The following is an 18,651-nucleotide window of genomic DNA, read 5'->3' on the forward strand; positions in this document are numbered from 1 at the left end:
TCGAATGCTAAAACAAAAAATACAAAAAGTTAAACTAATAAAGCACATAAAATTCCTAAAACGTAGACAAACAATTAAAACTAATAAAAGTGACAAAACTGAACTTAAATGAAATTCAGAAATGTTGTCTTGGCAACTAAATAATGTTTAAGTGCTAAAATTACTTAAACTAAAACTGAAAAATATAAAAAGCTAAAACTAAAAATAAATAAATAAATCCCAAAAGCAAGGACTGTACAAATATAAATTATAAAAAGCATAAATATGACATAAAAAAAAAAGAAAAAGGAAAAAATTAAAATCATACTGTTCAAAAACTTCATTAAATTTAACTTTCATAATTGACGTTGCAACATCTACACTTTTTGAGCTGAACTGAATCAACATGACTAAACTGAGCTGAATAATGATACTACTGTTTTCTGTAGAGCTGCTATTAAAATAATTATTTAAAATCAACATTAAATTGAACTGAATTACACCATGTCTTTTGTAGAGCTGCTTTAGGAACTAAATTGGTTTCATAATTGAACTTTGCAACACTGACAGAGTCAAAACTGAACTAAATTCAACTGAATGAGACTATTCTCTTTTTATGATTAAAGAATTTTGCAACACTGACATTGAACTAAATCAAACTAAATTGAGCAGCATAATCACTCTATTGTCTTCTGCTTTACATCTGAAATTGACTGTTTCATAACCAATTCATTCTATAACATTAACATTTATTTTCCTGTTTTCTATCAAAAAAAAAAATACTGTAAATGCGACTTGACACTGACAGAACGAGTTGACAGCTGTCAAGTCAGTCTATCACTATCAGAGAGCGATTGAGCTGAAGAGAGAACAAAGAGCCGTGCAGCGGTGAAGAGTCGAGCGTCTCCGTACCTTGCTGTGAGCGTAGGGCGGATAGTAGCAGGTGTAGTGCGGGAACATCTGGTGCTGCTCCAGCGTCTTTCCCATGAAGCTGCAGTCTGGAGTCCGGAGCGAAGCGCTGGATGAGTCCCTGATGGATGAGTGTGAAGATAAGGAGGATGGTTATGATTTCCTCCTCTGCTGAGATATTCCAACACGATAATCCAGCACAGACGCGGAGCGGCGAGGAGAGGGCAGGTGGCGGTCCTGTTTCCGTGCGAGCGAGAGAGCATGTGCTCCGTCCGTCAGAGGAGGAGTGAAGAGGAGCGTCTGTGGTCCGTGTGTTTCCTGCTCCAATAACAGCGTCTCTGTTGAGGGGCTCGACTGGAGAGAGAGAAAGAGAGAGAGAGAGAGACACAGTGTAAGAGAGCTGGGGTTTGGACCCTCTACTGGTGATAAATTAAACAACAGGGCAGAAGCGTCAATTAAAAACACTGGCTGTGTCTCAATTTAAGTAGACAGCATTTTTAGGCAGGTTACCTTTGCCTTACTATGTATTCATTTTGCAGATACAGGCTGTTTATTTATGCAACCTAATAATCTGTAAAATAATATTGAAAAGCCTTTACATACAAATTTATTTCAAACTATTCAAAATCTTTGTCAACAAATACAGCTGAAATAAAATATAAGATGACAAAAAAAAAAAAAACTTGACTTAATATGAAAATGCTAAAAATGCTGCCTTGGCAAATAAATAAGGAAAATCCACAAAAAAAGCACAAAATTACCTCACACACAAAATTAAAGAAAAATACACTAAAATAATAATAATAAATCTGGAAAAAAAAAAAACTGATTTAAAAAAAAAAAAAAAAAAAAAAAAAATTAAAATTAAAACTAACTGAAATAAATATAATGCTAAAAAAATCCCCTAAAGCACAAAATTACAGAAGATTACACTAAAATAAAACTGAAAATTAAAAATAAATAAAAAACACACTGAAATAAAAATAATGCTAAAAAAAAAAAAAAAATTCCTAAAACGTAAACAAAAAAAAAAAAAAAAAATAAATAAATAAATTACAACTAAATCACAGAATTGAACTTAAATGAAAATCAAATGTTGCAACTAAAAAGCATAAATTAAACAAATGAAATAAATAGGAAAAGCTAAAACTAATTAAAGAAAAAAAAAAAACTAAACTAAACTTCAAATATAAATTATAAAAGCAGAAATATAATGCTTAAAGCCAAACTGAAAAAAAAAAAAAAAAAAATCCCAAAAGCACATAACAGTACACAAATTAAAACTAAAACAAAATTCTATTTTTTTTTTTTTTTTACATTTTTAAAATGAAAACAAACTGAAATAAATATAATGGAAAAAAATGCCAAATTTAAAAAAAGAGAAAATCCCAAAAGCACAAAATTACAGAAAATTACACTAAAATAAAAACTAAAATAAAATGAATATTAAAAAAATAAATAAATAAATTCAAAATTAAAACAAACTGAAAAAGAAATAATGCTAAAACAAAACACAAAACAAAACAAAAAAACAAAAAAAAAAAAAAAAAAAATACACAAAAGCACTTAAAATTCCTAAAAAGTAAAATTAAAAAATAAAACTGAAAATTAAAAAAAAAGAATTCAAAATTAAAACAAACTGAAATAAATATAATGCTAAAAAATTCCAAATAAAAAAAAAGAAAATCCCAAAAGCAAAAAAAAAAAAAAAAAAAAAAAAAAAAAAAAAAAAAAAAAAAAAACTGAAAATTACACTAAAATACTAAAACTAAAATAAAACTGACAATTAAAAAAAAATAAATAAAAGGAATTCAAAATTAAAACAAAACTAAAATAGAAATAATGCTAAAAAAAAAAAAAAACTTAATGAAGCACATAAAATTCCTAAGTAAACAAACAAAAACAAACAAAAAAAAAAAAAAAAAAAAAAAAAAAAAGTAAATGAAAACTGAAAATACAAAAATAAAAAGTTTAAAATATTAATAAATACTATAACAGTTTATAAGAAATTTGATTGGATTGATTTGGATTGACAGAAATCAGTGCATGTAGACGTTTCCAGTGTCCTTCAAAGAGCCTTTAAATGAGCTGTGCTCGTTTTATTAAAGCTACATTTTTTTTTATTAATTGTGCTAGTGAATTAGCTGATTAAAACCCATTAAAACATCTTCAAACACACTCACTCATAACCCAGGAGGAAATTAACTGCTTAAATTAGACTTGAATCACCTTCTTAATAAAGCGATGAGCTCTGAGATACTCACCTCAGTGCAAACGTCTTGAGATGATCTTGATTTGTGTGGATGTTCTCTGCAGCACAGCTCTAATTCATAGTCTGTTCTGGTTTATGGATTTTTGATTGCAGAAAAACAGCTGAGCTTCTTCTGTGAGGGTTCGTCCTATGATCGATGCAGAGAGACAAATGCTTTGTTTAATCCTCCTCAAGAACCTGAAACACAAAGTAAAACAAAATACAATGAAATTCAAGCACTACTTTGATTTTCAAGGACTTCAATCAGACATCTGACTTATTGAACAATGTCTTCTATTTCAATTTCTAAAAAAAAAAAAAAAATAAAAATAAATAAATAAAGGTATACTAATAAAGTAAACTAAGGCAAAAATAACAAAAAGCACATGCAAAGTATCACTAAAAAGTATTAAAAAGTAATGCACTACTACACTTACTATCCTTTTTTTTTTATACTAAAACCACAGTATTTGTGTAGGCCTATACTTTCTTCTGTTTCATTTTCACAACTGTACTGCATTAATGGTTTGATGTTTTCTACAGTTTAAGGGAGAACAAAAAAAAAAAAAAAAAAATCTTGATATGAAACAAATGATTCGCAAAGTCCCGACCTGAATAATGATTCTTGTAATCATTTTACATCAGGAACCATGCATCACAAATCATTTGATTTGAATCATTCAGTTCGCAAAATGATTCACAAACCTATTCTGATCTAAATCAGATGATTCGCAATCCACACTGTAAAGATTCGCGTACCATCAGTTTACATCAGGAATCGGATCGCGATTCATTTGACTTAGATTGGAGCTTTGCGTATCCCCAATCATTTTATTTAAAGGGGTCATCGGATGCCCGTTTTCCACAAGTTGATATGATTCTTTAGGGTCTTAATGAAAAGTCTCTAATATACTTTGATTAAAAATTCTCAATGGTTTTGTAAAACAACACCCTTTTTACCTTGACAAAATTACCTCTGCAAAAATCATCTCATTCTAAGGGGTTGTTCCTTTAAATGCAAATGAGCTCTGCTCGCCCCGCCCCTCTCTTCTCTCTGTGGAATGACGATCTTGTTTACTTTAGCCGCGTTTAGCTGCTAAACTTCCTAACTACCACGTTATTAGGAAAGGCAATCGCAAAGATTCATAAACGCTTATACTCACTTCTGCTGTAAGTGAAGCTGGATCACGAATGATTCACGTGAACATAGACGGATATATGTAGATCGGGAGGCGCATTCCACTCATAAACAAACGTAATCTACTGCATCTTCAGCGGCTTAGATGTTGGGAGTAAATGACGACCACCATGTTCATTATTACATCCAGCAACACAACACCTCAATCACTCAATCGGAGATATTCTTGTCTAACTTACATCCCTGCTCTGGCACTGAAACAAGGAAAGTTACTGGACTGTGACAGCTGGTCTGAGGTAAGAGCTCATGTCAATCAACTATCGTGGGAGCGGCCTCTGTCGGTGTCACGGGAAACCGACAGAGGCCGCTTTTGCTAGTGATTCACGATCCACGCTCTGAAGATTCACGTGCCATCATTTTACATTCGGAATCAAAACGCGTATCGTAAATCATTTGAACCATTCAATTCGTGAAATGATTAACAAACCCGTTCCGATATAAAACAATTTATTGGCAATACGCGATCTGAAGTCCTGATCTGAATCAAACGATTCCCGACATGCAATCTGATCGGAGCGCTTCGAAACAGTGAATCATTTTGTGACGCAATAGTTTAACTGATTCGGAGTTTCAAAAAGCGCAGTTTCACCCATCACTACGTGGTTTTCAAAATCGTTGTTAAAATACTAAAATGAACGCCTCTTTTAATTTGGTCTCATTTTTGTTAGTGAATCGCTTGAAACAAATGATCAAAGTCACGAGTTTGAATCAATCGGAGCGGTTCCAGCGTAAATGACTCAGTTGATTTGGTTCATCTGTTCCTCTTTTTGCATCTTCAGCCATATTTACACAACACTGTCAGTACTACATGTTTAGCTCGATTGTTTTCTGACATCAACTGAAGCAAGCAAAAAAGGTGATGTTTTTTGAATTGCCTGCATTTTGCATTAAAAGATATGCGCTTATTGGCAAAATTAAACACTTATACATTGATACATTGTTTCAATAATTCAAACACTTTAAGTACCTCTTCAGGAAAACTATTATTTTCAAGGGTTTTCTAGGCCTTGCCTTCCAAGAATTCGTATTCAAGTACTTTAAGCACCTTGTACGAACCCTGAAAATCTTAAAAATAAAGTTTTAAAACTGGTTTTAGGTGCAATTAAACAACAAACAAACACACAAACAAACAAAACCTTATTTTTACTTGCCACTTTGCATGAATACTGTTTTAGTAAAGCATTAAACATATCCCACGTTCTTGTGTTAAAAAACTATTAGATATGTTGTAGGCTAAATGAAACATCTTAAATACAAACAACTGACCATGAGAACTAGCCAGTTTTAAAAACTGGATAACTGAAAACTCATTAATATAGAAACAATGGCCTTTTCAACTTGAGATGTTTTACACTTTCTCTTTTACAAATGCTCAAGTCAAAAATTACACTTAAGGTGAATACAAAAAAAAAAACCTCATGTAATATTTATTTATATTCTCCTGAGGTGGACAATCAGATAAAGGTTAAGCATTTACATTCATTGCATTTACTGAATAGAAAACCATATTTATTCAGGTCAAATGTCCTATCCTATTTGAGAACAGTGCCATTTACATATTGTATGTATGTGGAGACAAAAGAATGTGGAGCTGTATCTCACACACACACACACACACACTTGGCTCTTGTTTTGAAGATCCAGTCAGATGAGACTGAAAAAGAGAGGAGACCTGATGGAAATAGAGCAGAACGGATCCATCTCTTCTCTGTGAGTCTGTTTGCTGTAGTTCAACACAACTGAGAAAGAGAGACAGACAGAGAGAGAGACACAGAGAGACCGAGAGAGAGCGAGAGAGAGCGAGAGAGAGACCCATGAGACTTTATCAACAAATCAGGTGCTGTTTATCTCCAGGTGCGTTTCATTTCCCTGCTGGACTAAAGCTGTGGTTAAACTCAGCCTGAGCTCCATTCACTTCCAGTCATGTGCGTGTGAACGCAGATGAGTGGAAACCCCAACACATGCAAAGAATTTTCATCTTTCACTGCATACCAAACAGGGTTTTTACAGTTGACTAAAACAAACAAAAAAAGTAGTGTTTGAAATAAATAAACATTAACTGAAATTCTTAATATCTATATGCATCCAACTATCCACCCATCTATTTAAGTTAGTTGCAAAGGCTCAATATTTCTAGACATAAAAAAAAGAAAATAAAATGACTAAGAAAAAAGGGAAAACTATTATAATGAAAAAAAAGGCAGAAAATCCGTCTCAAAATAAAGGAAAAAACATGGAAGCCTGTTTCCATCACTGAATTAAAAAATAAAAAGGTAAATGTGGATTTTTCTCTCTCAGTTCTGACTTCTGTTTCCTTGCAATTGAGAGTTTACATCTTGCAATTCTGACTTATCTCAGAAGATATAAACTTGCAATTCTGACTTTTTTTTTTTTTTTTTTTTTACAGTTGCATGAAATAAACTGGAAATTGTGAGTTATAAAGTCCGAACTGTGACACAAACTTGCACTTATGAGAAAGTCACAATTCTGAGAAATAAAGTCAGAATTGAGACAAACTCAGTTCAAAACATAGCTGCAAGCAGCAATTGCGGGGCGAAGCACAAAAGAGGCATAATGAGCTAAGCAAGGCAAGGAGCAACAGACTGACTACAACGAGTAATTAAAACCATTTTAGGATGATATCATTTGAAATGGCTGAAAAATCAAATACAACCAATAATAATACAATTTAATGGCTTATTACTTTTGACCAGGTGGTGCTGTTTTCAAATTGATGTGACCTGTGTGAGGTAACAATGACACACAAAGTTTGGTGTCATTATGTCAAAGCTTTACAGAGTTACAGCCATTTTGGCATCATGCCTCAAATGTGTAGTGGCACTGTACAAAAACGGTTTTGTCTATCGACACAAAATCCATAACTGTGCAAGCAAGGTCTGAAGATGATCTGAGTCAAATTTGGTGAACGGTCTACGAGGAGTTCGAAAAAGTAGGTTTTGTACATTAAATCAAAATGGCGGACAGGAAGTTCGATCAGCTATGGTATATTTGGTATGTATGTTGTCGGCATTACCCAAGGAATGTTTTGAGACCAGTTTCATTACAATTGGATAATGCAATCAAAAGTTATTAGTAATGTGGGGAATTTTCATTATTGATTTTTAATGAATGGCATATTACTTTTGACCAGTAGGTGGAGCTGTTACCAAATTGATGTGGTCTGGTCAGTGTGAGGTGACAATGACACATGTAAAATTTGGTGTCAGTATATCAAAGCTTTGTGGAGATACAGCCTCAGATGTAGTTTGGCATCTTTCCAGCAAATTCGTTGATGCGTTAAATGCAAACAGTTTCGTATATCGACACGAAATCCATAACTTTTTGCCAGCATGGTCTGAAGATGATCCGACTCAAATTTGGTGAAAATCAGACCAAAGGTCTAGGAGGAGTCTGAAAAAGTATGTTTGGTCAATATTGGCATAATGGGTATTAATGTTCTCAGCTTGACCCCAGGAATCTATTGAGATCACTTTCATTACAATACGCTAATGTAAGCAGAAGTTATTAGCATTTTTGTAAATGTCTTTATAACTTTTGGCCACAAGGTGGCGCTGCCCCCAAACATCGAGTACTGTCAGGGCATGGTGGCGAAGACACATACTGAGTTTTGTAATATGTCAATGTGTTTGTATAATATAGCATTTTTGGACAAAATTTAATATGGCTGACACAGAAAAATTGGGTATGGTTCGACTCTGCATGATGCACCGAATATAAAGAGACCAGTTTTTTGATTTTTGGCTGAACCATTCAGAAGTTATAAGCAAAAATAGCCATTTTTCATATCTCCAGACCACTAGGTGGTTCTGCACCAAAACACAACAGGTAGCCTCAGGTCACGCTTATGACACACACCAAGTTTGGTCTTTAGGGGCCAAGCACCTTTGGCCTCTAATAAACAAATGTTTAAATAAAGTCACAATTGCGAGTTAAGTCAGAATTGAGAGATATAATCCCCAAGTTTAATTCTGAGAACAGTCTTTATTTCACCTCAAAATTTGACTTTATAACTGCAATTGTTTCTCTCACAATTCTGAAAAAAAAGACAGAATTGCAAGATCTAAACTGCATTTGTGAGAAAAAAAAAAAAAAAAAAAAAAAAAAGCGTGAGATACAAACTCGCATTTGCGAGAAAAGGAAGAACTGACTTTAAAACTCACAATTCAGACTCTCAATTGCATAATATAAACTTGCAATTGCAAGAAAAAGTCACCTGCAAGACAGAATTGCGAGGAAAATCAGAATTTTGACTGGATCTCAAAATTGACTATTTATTGCAATTTTGAGTTTCTAATAACAATTCTGAGAAAAAGTTGGAACTCCAAGTTTGTATCATGCAATTCTGGTGGGAAAGTCGTCAGAATTGTGAGAGATTTTTTTTTTCTCCATGCTAAAGTAACCTGCAATTAAGTATAGCCAAAAGGAGCTAAATATCAATGATATACAACGATACAACGTCTCTATACAACGATGGCAAACATCAAAACTACATGGTCTAAATTACAACAAGAAATTGGTCGTGAATATCTTATTTTATAGTGCATATTTAATTGGATAATGACTTATTTTGCATAAACATAACAGTTTAGAAAACTTGCAATACAAAACAATGGTCTATTAACAATCTTTTCTTTCACACCGGGGGTGCCCAACCCTGTTCCTGGAGATCGACCTTCCTGCAGAGTTCAGCTCCAACCCTGATCAAACACACCTGTCTGTAATTACCAAGCGCTCCTTCAGATCCTAATTAGTTGGTTCAGGTGCGTTTGATCAGGGTTGGAGCTGGACTCTGCAGGAAGGTCGATCTCCAGGAACAGGGTTGAGCACCCGTTTTACACTATTCACCTGTAGTATCTTTGCTTTGACTTTGTTTACATTTACTATGTTTTGCTGGTGCTAAGAGATCACACTAAAAAACACACAGCTCCTGTATCTCTCCCTATATACACACATACACAGAGGCTTTTGGATTACCATTGTTTTGTTGTTGTTTTTTTGACATTTTATTAGGTTTTGCTTTTAGACATACATTTAGACATTCTAAAAGAATACTTTTTGTCAAGATTTAAATATTTTTGGTTAGATAAATATCAGGTTGCGTTATGATTACAATCAAACGTTAAAATTTTGTCAGAAAGGGAACACATGGGAAGCATTACTGTTACTCGGATATCAGGAATATTTGCTAAAACAAGCAAAAATAATAATTATAAAAAGTAATTTACAGTAAATTGAAGAAAAAGAGGTGAAAAAAAAATTAAATAACCATAAATAAATAGTAACCATTTACATATAAACTAATTATTTTACAAGAAAATCGCTCTCCCATCTCACATATTCTCAAAATTTGCTGTTGCAGTCTTACCAGTTCATTTCTGAGTGTGTGTTTGTGAGAGAGAATCTTTTGTATTTTTCCATTTATTCATTTTACTTCACATTTTCTCAAAATTTGCTCTGATACATTTTTATCAGTTCATTTCTATGTGTGTCTGTGTGTGTGCATGCGTGGGTGTTTATTTTGCGCACTTGATATTTTAGAGCGTCACCCCTTGATTTTGTATTTCCCATTCATTTCCCATGTTGGACAATTCTGACCTTTTTTTGGTGACCCTTTAACTTATCCAAATCATGTCCATTATTCTTTCGTGCGTTCACATAGCTAATGCAACAAGAGTCACCAAGTGTCATGTAAAATGGGATTGCAAAGCGTAGTTATCAGTACACAATCAGTGCACAATCATGTGTTGTTATTCGAAATGGCTGCAAATATAGTGAAACTGCTGTCTACCCTACTTAAACCCATTCAAACATGACAGCGCAGAGTTGTTTGGAACTAGTGAGAGCTCCTTGAACCCGGTGACCGTGCGGCAGCAAGATCAAAGCGTGTCGCAAGTCTGATTCTCAACGACTCTGGTTGCAACAAAGTGGTTGCCGAGCAACGTGCAAAAGTAAACAAAGCTGCATGTCTGTAGAGTAAATTAAAACAGCTCCAAACGTGGCTCAACCAATCAGAATCAAGGACCGGAACTATCCGTTTTATAACTGAACTTTTACATAATAAATGAGAATAACACAAAGTTACTCACTATGTGGGTTAATGTCAAACATGTGTACACGTATGTGAAAACATTCCCAGAAGTCGCTGCATCTACAGCAGATCTTCATTCATCCGGAGCCATAGAGCCGATCGTGTTCTGGGGATAGAGGTAATCAGATGCTCATCAAAAATTAATATGGTAGAACGGCATAATGGGTTCTGATATGAAAAATGCAATTACCACTTATGCTCATATTACAGTAAACGACTGACATGACAATCACATACAGAGTGTATATTAGTGAGCTTAATGACTTTCAATATTTCTCTAAAAATGTATTTTATATCTCCAAACCCTAAACTATCTTAGAAACCTGTGAACTTCATTAGATTTACACACAAAATAATTTAGACCATTCAGATGCAGATTTGCTGCTCAAGAAACATTTCTGATTATATAACAGATCTATAACAGAATTATACTGCACTAATTCTACCATCCAAAAGTTTGAATGAAAAGTTGATTATTTATTCAAAGATGCGTTCCACTGATAAAAAGTGTCAGTAAAGACGTGTTACAAAAGATTTCCATTTCAAATAAATGCAGCTTTAGAACTTTCTACTCATCTGTGAATCCTGAAAAATAAAACGCACTATGGTTTTCACAAAATATTGAGCAGCACAACTGTTTGAAACACTGATAATACCCAGAAATAATGAGCTGTAAATCAGCATATTAGAATGATTTCTGAATGATCTTTTGACACTGAAGACTGGTGTAATTTTTTTTTGTGTAAAAAAAAAAAAAAAGATATTTGATGACAGAAATAAGTTAAATTAAGAAATATTCACATAGAAAACCATTATTTTAAATTGTAATTTCACAATTTCACTATATTTTTAATTTAAAAAAAAAAAAAAACACATTTTAAAACTCAAGTATTTCAAACTTTTGACCGCAAATGCATCTATAGAACATTTTAGAAAATAAGATATAATTAAATGTAATTAATAAAAAAAAAAAAAAAAAAATCCTTAAAAAGGTAATAAAAATGGAATGAATGAATGAATGACGACGACGACAACAACAACAACATTTAAAAACATATTTCAACCTTGACCGCAACTGTATCTAGAACATTTTAGAAAATAAGATATAATTAAATGTAATTAATAAAAAAAAAATCCTTAAAAAGTAATAAAAATAAAAAAAAAATAAAGCAGCATATTAGAATAATTTCTGAATGATCTTTTGATACTGAAGACTGGTGTAATGATGCTGAAAATTAATATTTGATGACAGAAATAAATTACATTTTAGAGATATTCAGATAGTAAAACAGTTTAAATTAAAAATTAAATTAAAAAAAAAAAAAAAAAAACACCCCACATTTAAAAACCCAAACTGCAAACTGTATCTAAAGAACATATTAGAAGATATAATTAAACATATTAGAATAATTTCTGAATGATTATTTGACACTGAAGATTTTGTATCATGCAATTCTGACATAGAAAACCATTATTTTAAATTTTAATTTCACAATTTTACTTCCACAAGTTAAAATAAATAAATAAATAAATAAATAAATAAATAAATAAATAAATAAATAAATAAAAAATAGAATTTAAAAAAAAACAAACAAACAAACAAACAAAAAAAAAAACACATTCAACTCTGGTATAGACAAACCTGTCATTCTTTGGTGTTTATGAATCCGCAGCTTTATTCTGAAAACACTTTTGTTGATTAAGGATAATGATGAAGAAACGTCATCTCATCTGCAGCGTTTCACTCCTGTGGATCACACCAAACTACTGTCATACCTGAAACTAAAAGAAAATCACAATATACACACCAAACATTATCAATTCTGCACCAAATGCTCTATAGCAAACAAAAGCAGTTTCACAGTCACCTCATTAAACACTGTTTTCTTGTTCTTTTCTCAATTGTAGATCAATCTCATCCCTCCGTTTCGCTCGTGTCCATCTCCGCCGCTCCAGATGGTGAATTACATGATGGAGATGCAAGTGAACAGCCTTGTGGGAAATGGAGCAGACGTGCCGTCCCTCCATCACTCCTAATAAAGAGGTGTGCCGGGGGTTCTGGGTAATTGGGCAACTCACAACACTGAGGGCCGTGTCAGACAAACACACAAATCAAGAGTGATGGGGTCCTGACACACCGCAGGCCTCTACACACAAACACACAGCTAGCGTGTGTGATGCAGGATTTGGCCAGTCGTTTTGGACAGATGTGTGTTTGCTCGGACACAGAGTGGGAAAAACCTTTTGTTCTCTGAATAAATGCTCGAATTCAGATTACCAACATCACAATCCTCACATCAAACGTAACACCCCCACACACACCCACACACCCACAATAAACAAGCAACACCTGAGATGAGCAGTGGACAAACTGAATACTAACAAACTGAATCCAGTAAATGTACAAATGTAAAGCAAACAGTCCTGTCTAAACTGCTTTAAACATTACTCAATTTTTGACATGAACAGGAAGATACAGCTGTAGAAAGAGATTTTACATGTATGCATTTGAGAAACCTACATTGCAATGACCGTGTGCATCTAATTAGTTCATGCATTCCCTGGGAATCAAACACATGACCACAATGTTGCAGGCACCATGAACTACTGCTTGAACTACAGGAAAACCAGAATAATCAGGAGACAGTACATTGCGATGACCCAATTAATTCAATCATAAAAACTAGGGGAAAAAAAAAAAAAAAAAAAGTAAATAAAAATGTAATTTAGAACCACCACTATAAAACAAAACCCATTTGAAACCAATTAAAATAAAATTAAATAAATTAAAATAAAATTAAAATTAAAATAAAATAAAAAATAAAATAGTCAAATGAGTCAAAATAAAACCTTTACTAAAACAATATATTTTATTTGAAAAATACATGAAACATTCATTAAAAATTAAATGGTTGCAGATTTAAAATAAAAAAAAAATAAAAAAAATAACACAGCAAACAAATAAATGTAAACTATAGCAACCCATATAAAAACAATTAGTAAAAACAAGAAAAATGTTTAAATTTAATTAAAATAAATTAAAATAGAATAAAAAAGTAGAATTTAAAAAAAAAAAAAAAAAAAAAAAAAAAAAAAAAAAAAAAACTTTACTAAAATATTTTATTTGAAATAAATACATAAAACATTCATTAAAAATTAAATGGTTGCAGATTTAAAATTAAAAAAAATAATAAATAAATAAAACAGCAAACAAATGTAAACTATAGCAACCCATATAAAAACAATTAGTAAAAACAAGAAAAAAAAATTGTTTGATTAAAATAATAATAAAAAAAATTAAAATAGAATAAGCAGAATTAAAAACCTTTACTAAAACAGTATTTTATTTGAAATAAATACATAAAACACTCATTAAAAATTAAATGGTTGCAGATAAAAAAAAAAAAAAAAAAAAAAAAAAACACAACAACAACAACAACAACAACAACAACAACAACAACAACATTTAAATAACAGCAAACATAATAAAATGTAAAATATAGCAACCTATATAAAAACAATTTGTAAAAACAAGAAAAGTTAAAATTTAATTAAAATAAATTAAAATAGAATAAAAAAAATTAAAAGGTAGATTAAAAAAACTTTATTAAAATAATATTTTATGTACTAGAACACAACTTGTAAATTAAAAAAATAAAAATAAAATACAAAAAAAAAAAAATACAAAAAATTGATTGCTTTAAAATTGTATTAAAACATTTGATTGAAAAAACATTACTGAAAAATATGAAATATCGTGAGAAATAAACAAATAAAACTCTAAAACATGTTTATTTGGAATAAATTCAAATGAAAATAAATACATGATTTTAAAATAATCAAAATAAAACACTTTCTTGAGGTGTTCCCCAAATTGCATACTACTCCATGCCATTTTGTAAAAAGTGTGAATAATGTGTTCACACTGAAAATTCCAAACAAACAAAAACAAGAACAAACTAAAAATTACCCTGGATGATGCACTTAAATATCCGTAAAAACGAAGTGTGTAATGTTTTACACTTCATGCACTCAACGGTCACAGTTTTGATTAGGTAGCAGAGGGGCAATTATTCAAAATAAAATAACCGTATATAATCCATACAATACATGGTTATGTGCTTAGAGCACAAGTACATAGTATATAAGTGCATAGTGAATAATGTGTCATTTGGGACGCAGCCTTTTTTTTGTTTTTTAGCTGCATATGATGTGACAAACTGACATTAGTGAACCATGAACATGCAAACTAGTTGCAGAATCATTAATTTTTTAAGATGACTTCAAGCAAATATTTTAGATTACAGAGGTCCAAACGAAAAATTTTTTGGAATCGCTAATCTAATACATTCTCAGAAATATGTACTACAGTGTGCATCAGCAGCATGTGAACACTCTCTCTCATTCTGTGTTCATGTTGTCGTGTTTTGAAACTACAGTTTGCACGCCGCCTTAAGGGACACAAACGCACCCCATAATGCACAGGGAAATGGAGCCGTTTCCATGGTAATTACCCAGACACCCAATGTGCTGCATCCTGATCTCTGCTGGATCTCATTTCTCTGTTTGTTTCCTCTTTTCAGTCCATGTCCTCCCGTCTTCCCTGCAGTCACTTTTTTTGGAGCGGTCAGTGTGTGAGATCTGAATAACCATGATCTTGTTTATACATTTATACATGTAACAGATGATGGAGAAGTGAAATAAAAAAAAATATGCATATAAACAACACTTTTGTTTTTGCCCCCATTTTTCATGAGCTGAACTCAAAGATCTAAGACTTTTTCTATGTACACAAAAGGCCCATTTTGCTCATATATTGTTCACAAATCTGTCTAAATCTGTGTTAGTGAGCACTTCTCCTTCGCATAGATAATTCACCCACCTCACAGGTGTGACATATCAAGATGCTGATTAGACAGCATGATTATTGCACAGGTGTGTCTTAGGCTGGACACAATAAAAGGTCACTCCAAAATGTGCAGTTTTATCACATAGCACAATGCCACATATATCGCAAGTTTTGAGGGAGTGTGCAATTGGCATACTGATTGCAGGAATGTCCACCAGAGCTGTTGCCCGTGAATGTTCATTTCTCTACCATAAGCTGACTCCAGAGGCGTTTCAGGGAATTTAGCAGGACATCCAACCGGCCTCACAACCACAGACCACGTGTAACCACACCAGCCCAGGACGTCCACATCCAGCATCTTCACCTCCAAGATCGTCTGAGACCAGCCACCCGGACAGCTGCTGCAACAATCGGTTTGCATAACCGAAGAATTTCAGAAATCGTCCCAGGGAAGCTCATCTGCATGCTTATCGTCCTCATCGGGGTCTCGACCTGACAGCAGTTTGTCATTGTAACCGACTTGAGCAGGTAAATGCTCCCATTTGATGGCGTCTGGCAATTTGGAGAGGTGTTCTCTTCACAGATGAATCATGGTTTTCACTATACAGGGCAGATGCCAGACAGCGTGTATGGCGTCGTGTGGGTGAGCGGTTTGCTGATGTCAAGCTTGTGGATCGAGTGGCCCATGGTGGCAATGGGGTTATGGTACGGGCAGGCGCATGTTCTGGACAACGAACACAGGTGCATTTTATTGATGGCATTTTGAATCCACAGAGATACCGTGACGAGATCCTGAGGCCCATTGTTGTGCCATTCATCCACGACCATCACCTCATGTTGCAAGGATCTGTACACAATTCCTGGAAGCTGAAAACATCCCAGTTCTTGCATGGCCAGCATACTCACCGGACATGTCACCCATTGAGCATGTTTGGGATGCTCTGGATCGGCGTATACGACAGCGTGTTCCAGTTCCTGCCAATATCCAGCAACTTCACACAGCCATTGAAGAGGAGTGGACCAACATTCCACAGGCCACAATCAACAACCTGATCAACTCTATGCGAAGGAGATGTGTTGTACTGTGTGAATGGTGGTCACACCAGATACTGACTGGTTTTCGGACCCCTCCCAGACCTTCTGTGTACATAGAAAAAGTGTTAGATCTTTGAGTTCAGCTCATGAAAAAATGGGGGCAAAAATAAGTGTTGTTTATAATTTAACCAAAATTATAAACACAACACTTATTTTTGCCCCCATTTTTTCATGAGCTGAACTCAAAGATCTAACACTTTGAAAGAGAGGGATCTAAGGTGTAGTAAAAGTGAGGTGTCATTTTCACTGACTTCCTTAAGCTTGCAGACTATGAAATGACCAATCAGAATCTGCCGGTCACCGTGACGACTGGAGTCTGTGGTACTGACATTCCTGACAGATGGACCTGGACACAACCAGTTTCATTTACTTTTTTTTAAATTTAACTTCAACTAATATACTAAAAATGTAATAAAATCTATATAGACATGGGGGAGGAAGAAAAAAAAAATAAATAAAAAAAAATCTAACACTAACTGAAAACAGTATAAATAAAATATGAACACCACCATAAACCACTGTCGGTATTTTTTTTTTTTTTTATAGCTTATGTTTATAATTTGTTTTCATTTGTGTTTTAAAGTTTCAGTAACTGTTTTTCAACTCATTTTAGTTTTCAGCTTTTTTTTTTTTAAAAATCCTCATTTACTTTAGTATCATAGGGCCCTATGAAATCAGTTTTTTACTTTTTATCTCAGTTAATGTTTATTTCAATTTCAATTTCTTTTTTTTTAATGTTTTAGTTAACTATAATAACCCTGCCACATACTTCTGGTCACTTTACATGTTGGTCAGGTGGTTTCTTCTCGTTTAAGTGGACGGATCGTGACCAGAATAATCTCTTATCAGGCTTTAACGCTGCATAGAAATAAATCTGTTTCCTCTCACAATTTAGATCATATATGACAGAATAATCCTGAACTGAACACATTTACTTCATGCCGAAGACACACATAATCAGACATGTCACTCAGCGCTCGTGTTTACGCTCCACCGCCTCGAGTTGCTCGTTTCTGATTCCACAAGCGTCCGGTCAGACAACACACAGCCAAACAAAGTCTGCATGTCAAAAGGCCTGTCCGGACCGATCCGCAGCGCTCGGATTAAAATGCCAGCGTGTGTTGGAGGTTCACGAGTTACAGCCCAGCACAAGATCAAACCAGAAACGACAACACTGTCAGACCCACATGTGAATGCACTGCATTAGAGGAATCGCAGCACTATAAAAATCAATCTACAATATAAATCGCTAGATGTTCATAACATCTGCAGGAGTTGTGTGGTGCAAATTTTGTGAGGAAAACGCTCAAATCAATAAATGCAAACTTTTACAAAAGCAAACCTGCTCGAATATGCAAACAGAAATACGAATATGCATAAGGAGGAGGGGTCTTGTAAACACACAGGGCTTCCTTTAAAATATAATTTTTACTACAAAATATACTGTATTGAATATAACATTTCATATTTAAAATGTAATAGTTTTAGAGGCAAAGAAAGTCATTTTCATGAAAGATTACAAAAAAAAAAAAAAAAAAAAAAAAAAGAAAAGAAAACATTTCTTAGGATATTAAAATTTACAAGAACATTATATAAAGCAAAGCAGCAACAAATATGTAACACTGAAATAACTTTGGAATAAAAAACCAACAAACTTAAAAATAAATCAGATATAAATAGATGACTTAAACATGCAGTGCTTGCTTTAATATGAAATTGAAATCATAAAATATAAAATTTAATCTAAAATCTATTTACTGTACAATACATTGGTAACACTTTACAACAAGGGTTCATTACTTAACATGAACTAAGCATGAACAATATTTTTGCAGCAAATCTCAGTTCATGCTAATTTCAGCATTTACTAATGCATTATTAAAATCACAGGTTATATTCGGTAACATTAGTCAATGCACTGAACTACCAAGTAACAACGAACAACTGTATTTTTTATTAACGGACAATAAATGTATTGTTCATTGTTTGTTCATGTTACAGTAATGCTATTAGTAAATGTAAATTGATTGTTTTCAGATTATAGTAGTCAACATTTGAAGTAAAAAATTGGAAAAAAAAAAAAAAGAATTTACTATAGAGAATTTTAACACACACACACACACACACACACACACACACACAGAGCTTAAAGTAATAAAATAAACAAACTAAGAATTAAACTGGAGAGAAACATTATGAACAGATTAAAAAAAAATAAATAAATAAAAATAACTATTTGCCAGTCAACATTTATTGTTTTC

General features: G+C 33.0%; 2 protein-coding genes across 4 annotated transcripts in view; one reads left to right on the forward strand and one right to left on the reverse strand.

The window, feature by feature from the left end:
• LOC127181890 (RNA-binding motif, single-stranded-interacting protein 3) overlaps positions 1-12,462 on the reverse strand; it is a 51,380-nt gene extending 38,918 nt beyond the window's left edge. Inside the window, exons 1-5 of one of the 3 annotated variants that reach the window (XM_051136888.1) lie at positions 12,315-12,462; positions 12,089-12,228; positions 10,445-10,552; positions 3,153-3,337; positions 892-1,242 (exon numbers count right to left, since the gene is read on the reverse strand). In XM_051136888.1, coding sequence (XP_050992845.1) covers positions 892-966 — 75 coding nt within the window. In that variant the 5' untranslated portion in view covers positions 967-1,242; positions 3,153-3,337; positions 10,445-10,552; positions 12,089-12,228; positions 12,315-12,462. Of the gene's footprint in view, positions 1-891; positions 1,243-3,152; positions 3,338-6,009; positions 6,035-10,444; positions 10,553-12,088; positions 12,229-12,314 lie in introns of those variants that run through there. The other 2 variants (XM_051136890.1, XM_051136889.1) reach the window with 2 other exon arrangements.
• LOC127181892 (zinc-alpha-2-glycoprotein) overlaps positions 1-18,651 on the forward strand; it is an 898,082-nt gene that overhangs the window by 499,427 nt on the left and 380,004 nt on the right. The window lies entirely within an intron of this gene.

The sequence above is a fragment of the Labeo rohita genome, chromosome 19 (genome assembly GCF_022985175.1).
Source record: "Labeo rohita strain BAU-BD-2019 chromosome 19, IGBB_LRoh.1.0, whole genome shotgun sequence".
Lineage (NCBI taxonomy): Eukaryota > Metazoa > Chordata > Actinopteri > Cypriniformes > Cyprinidae > Labeo > Labeo rohita.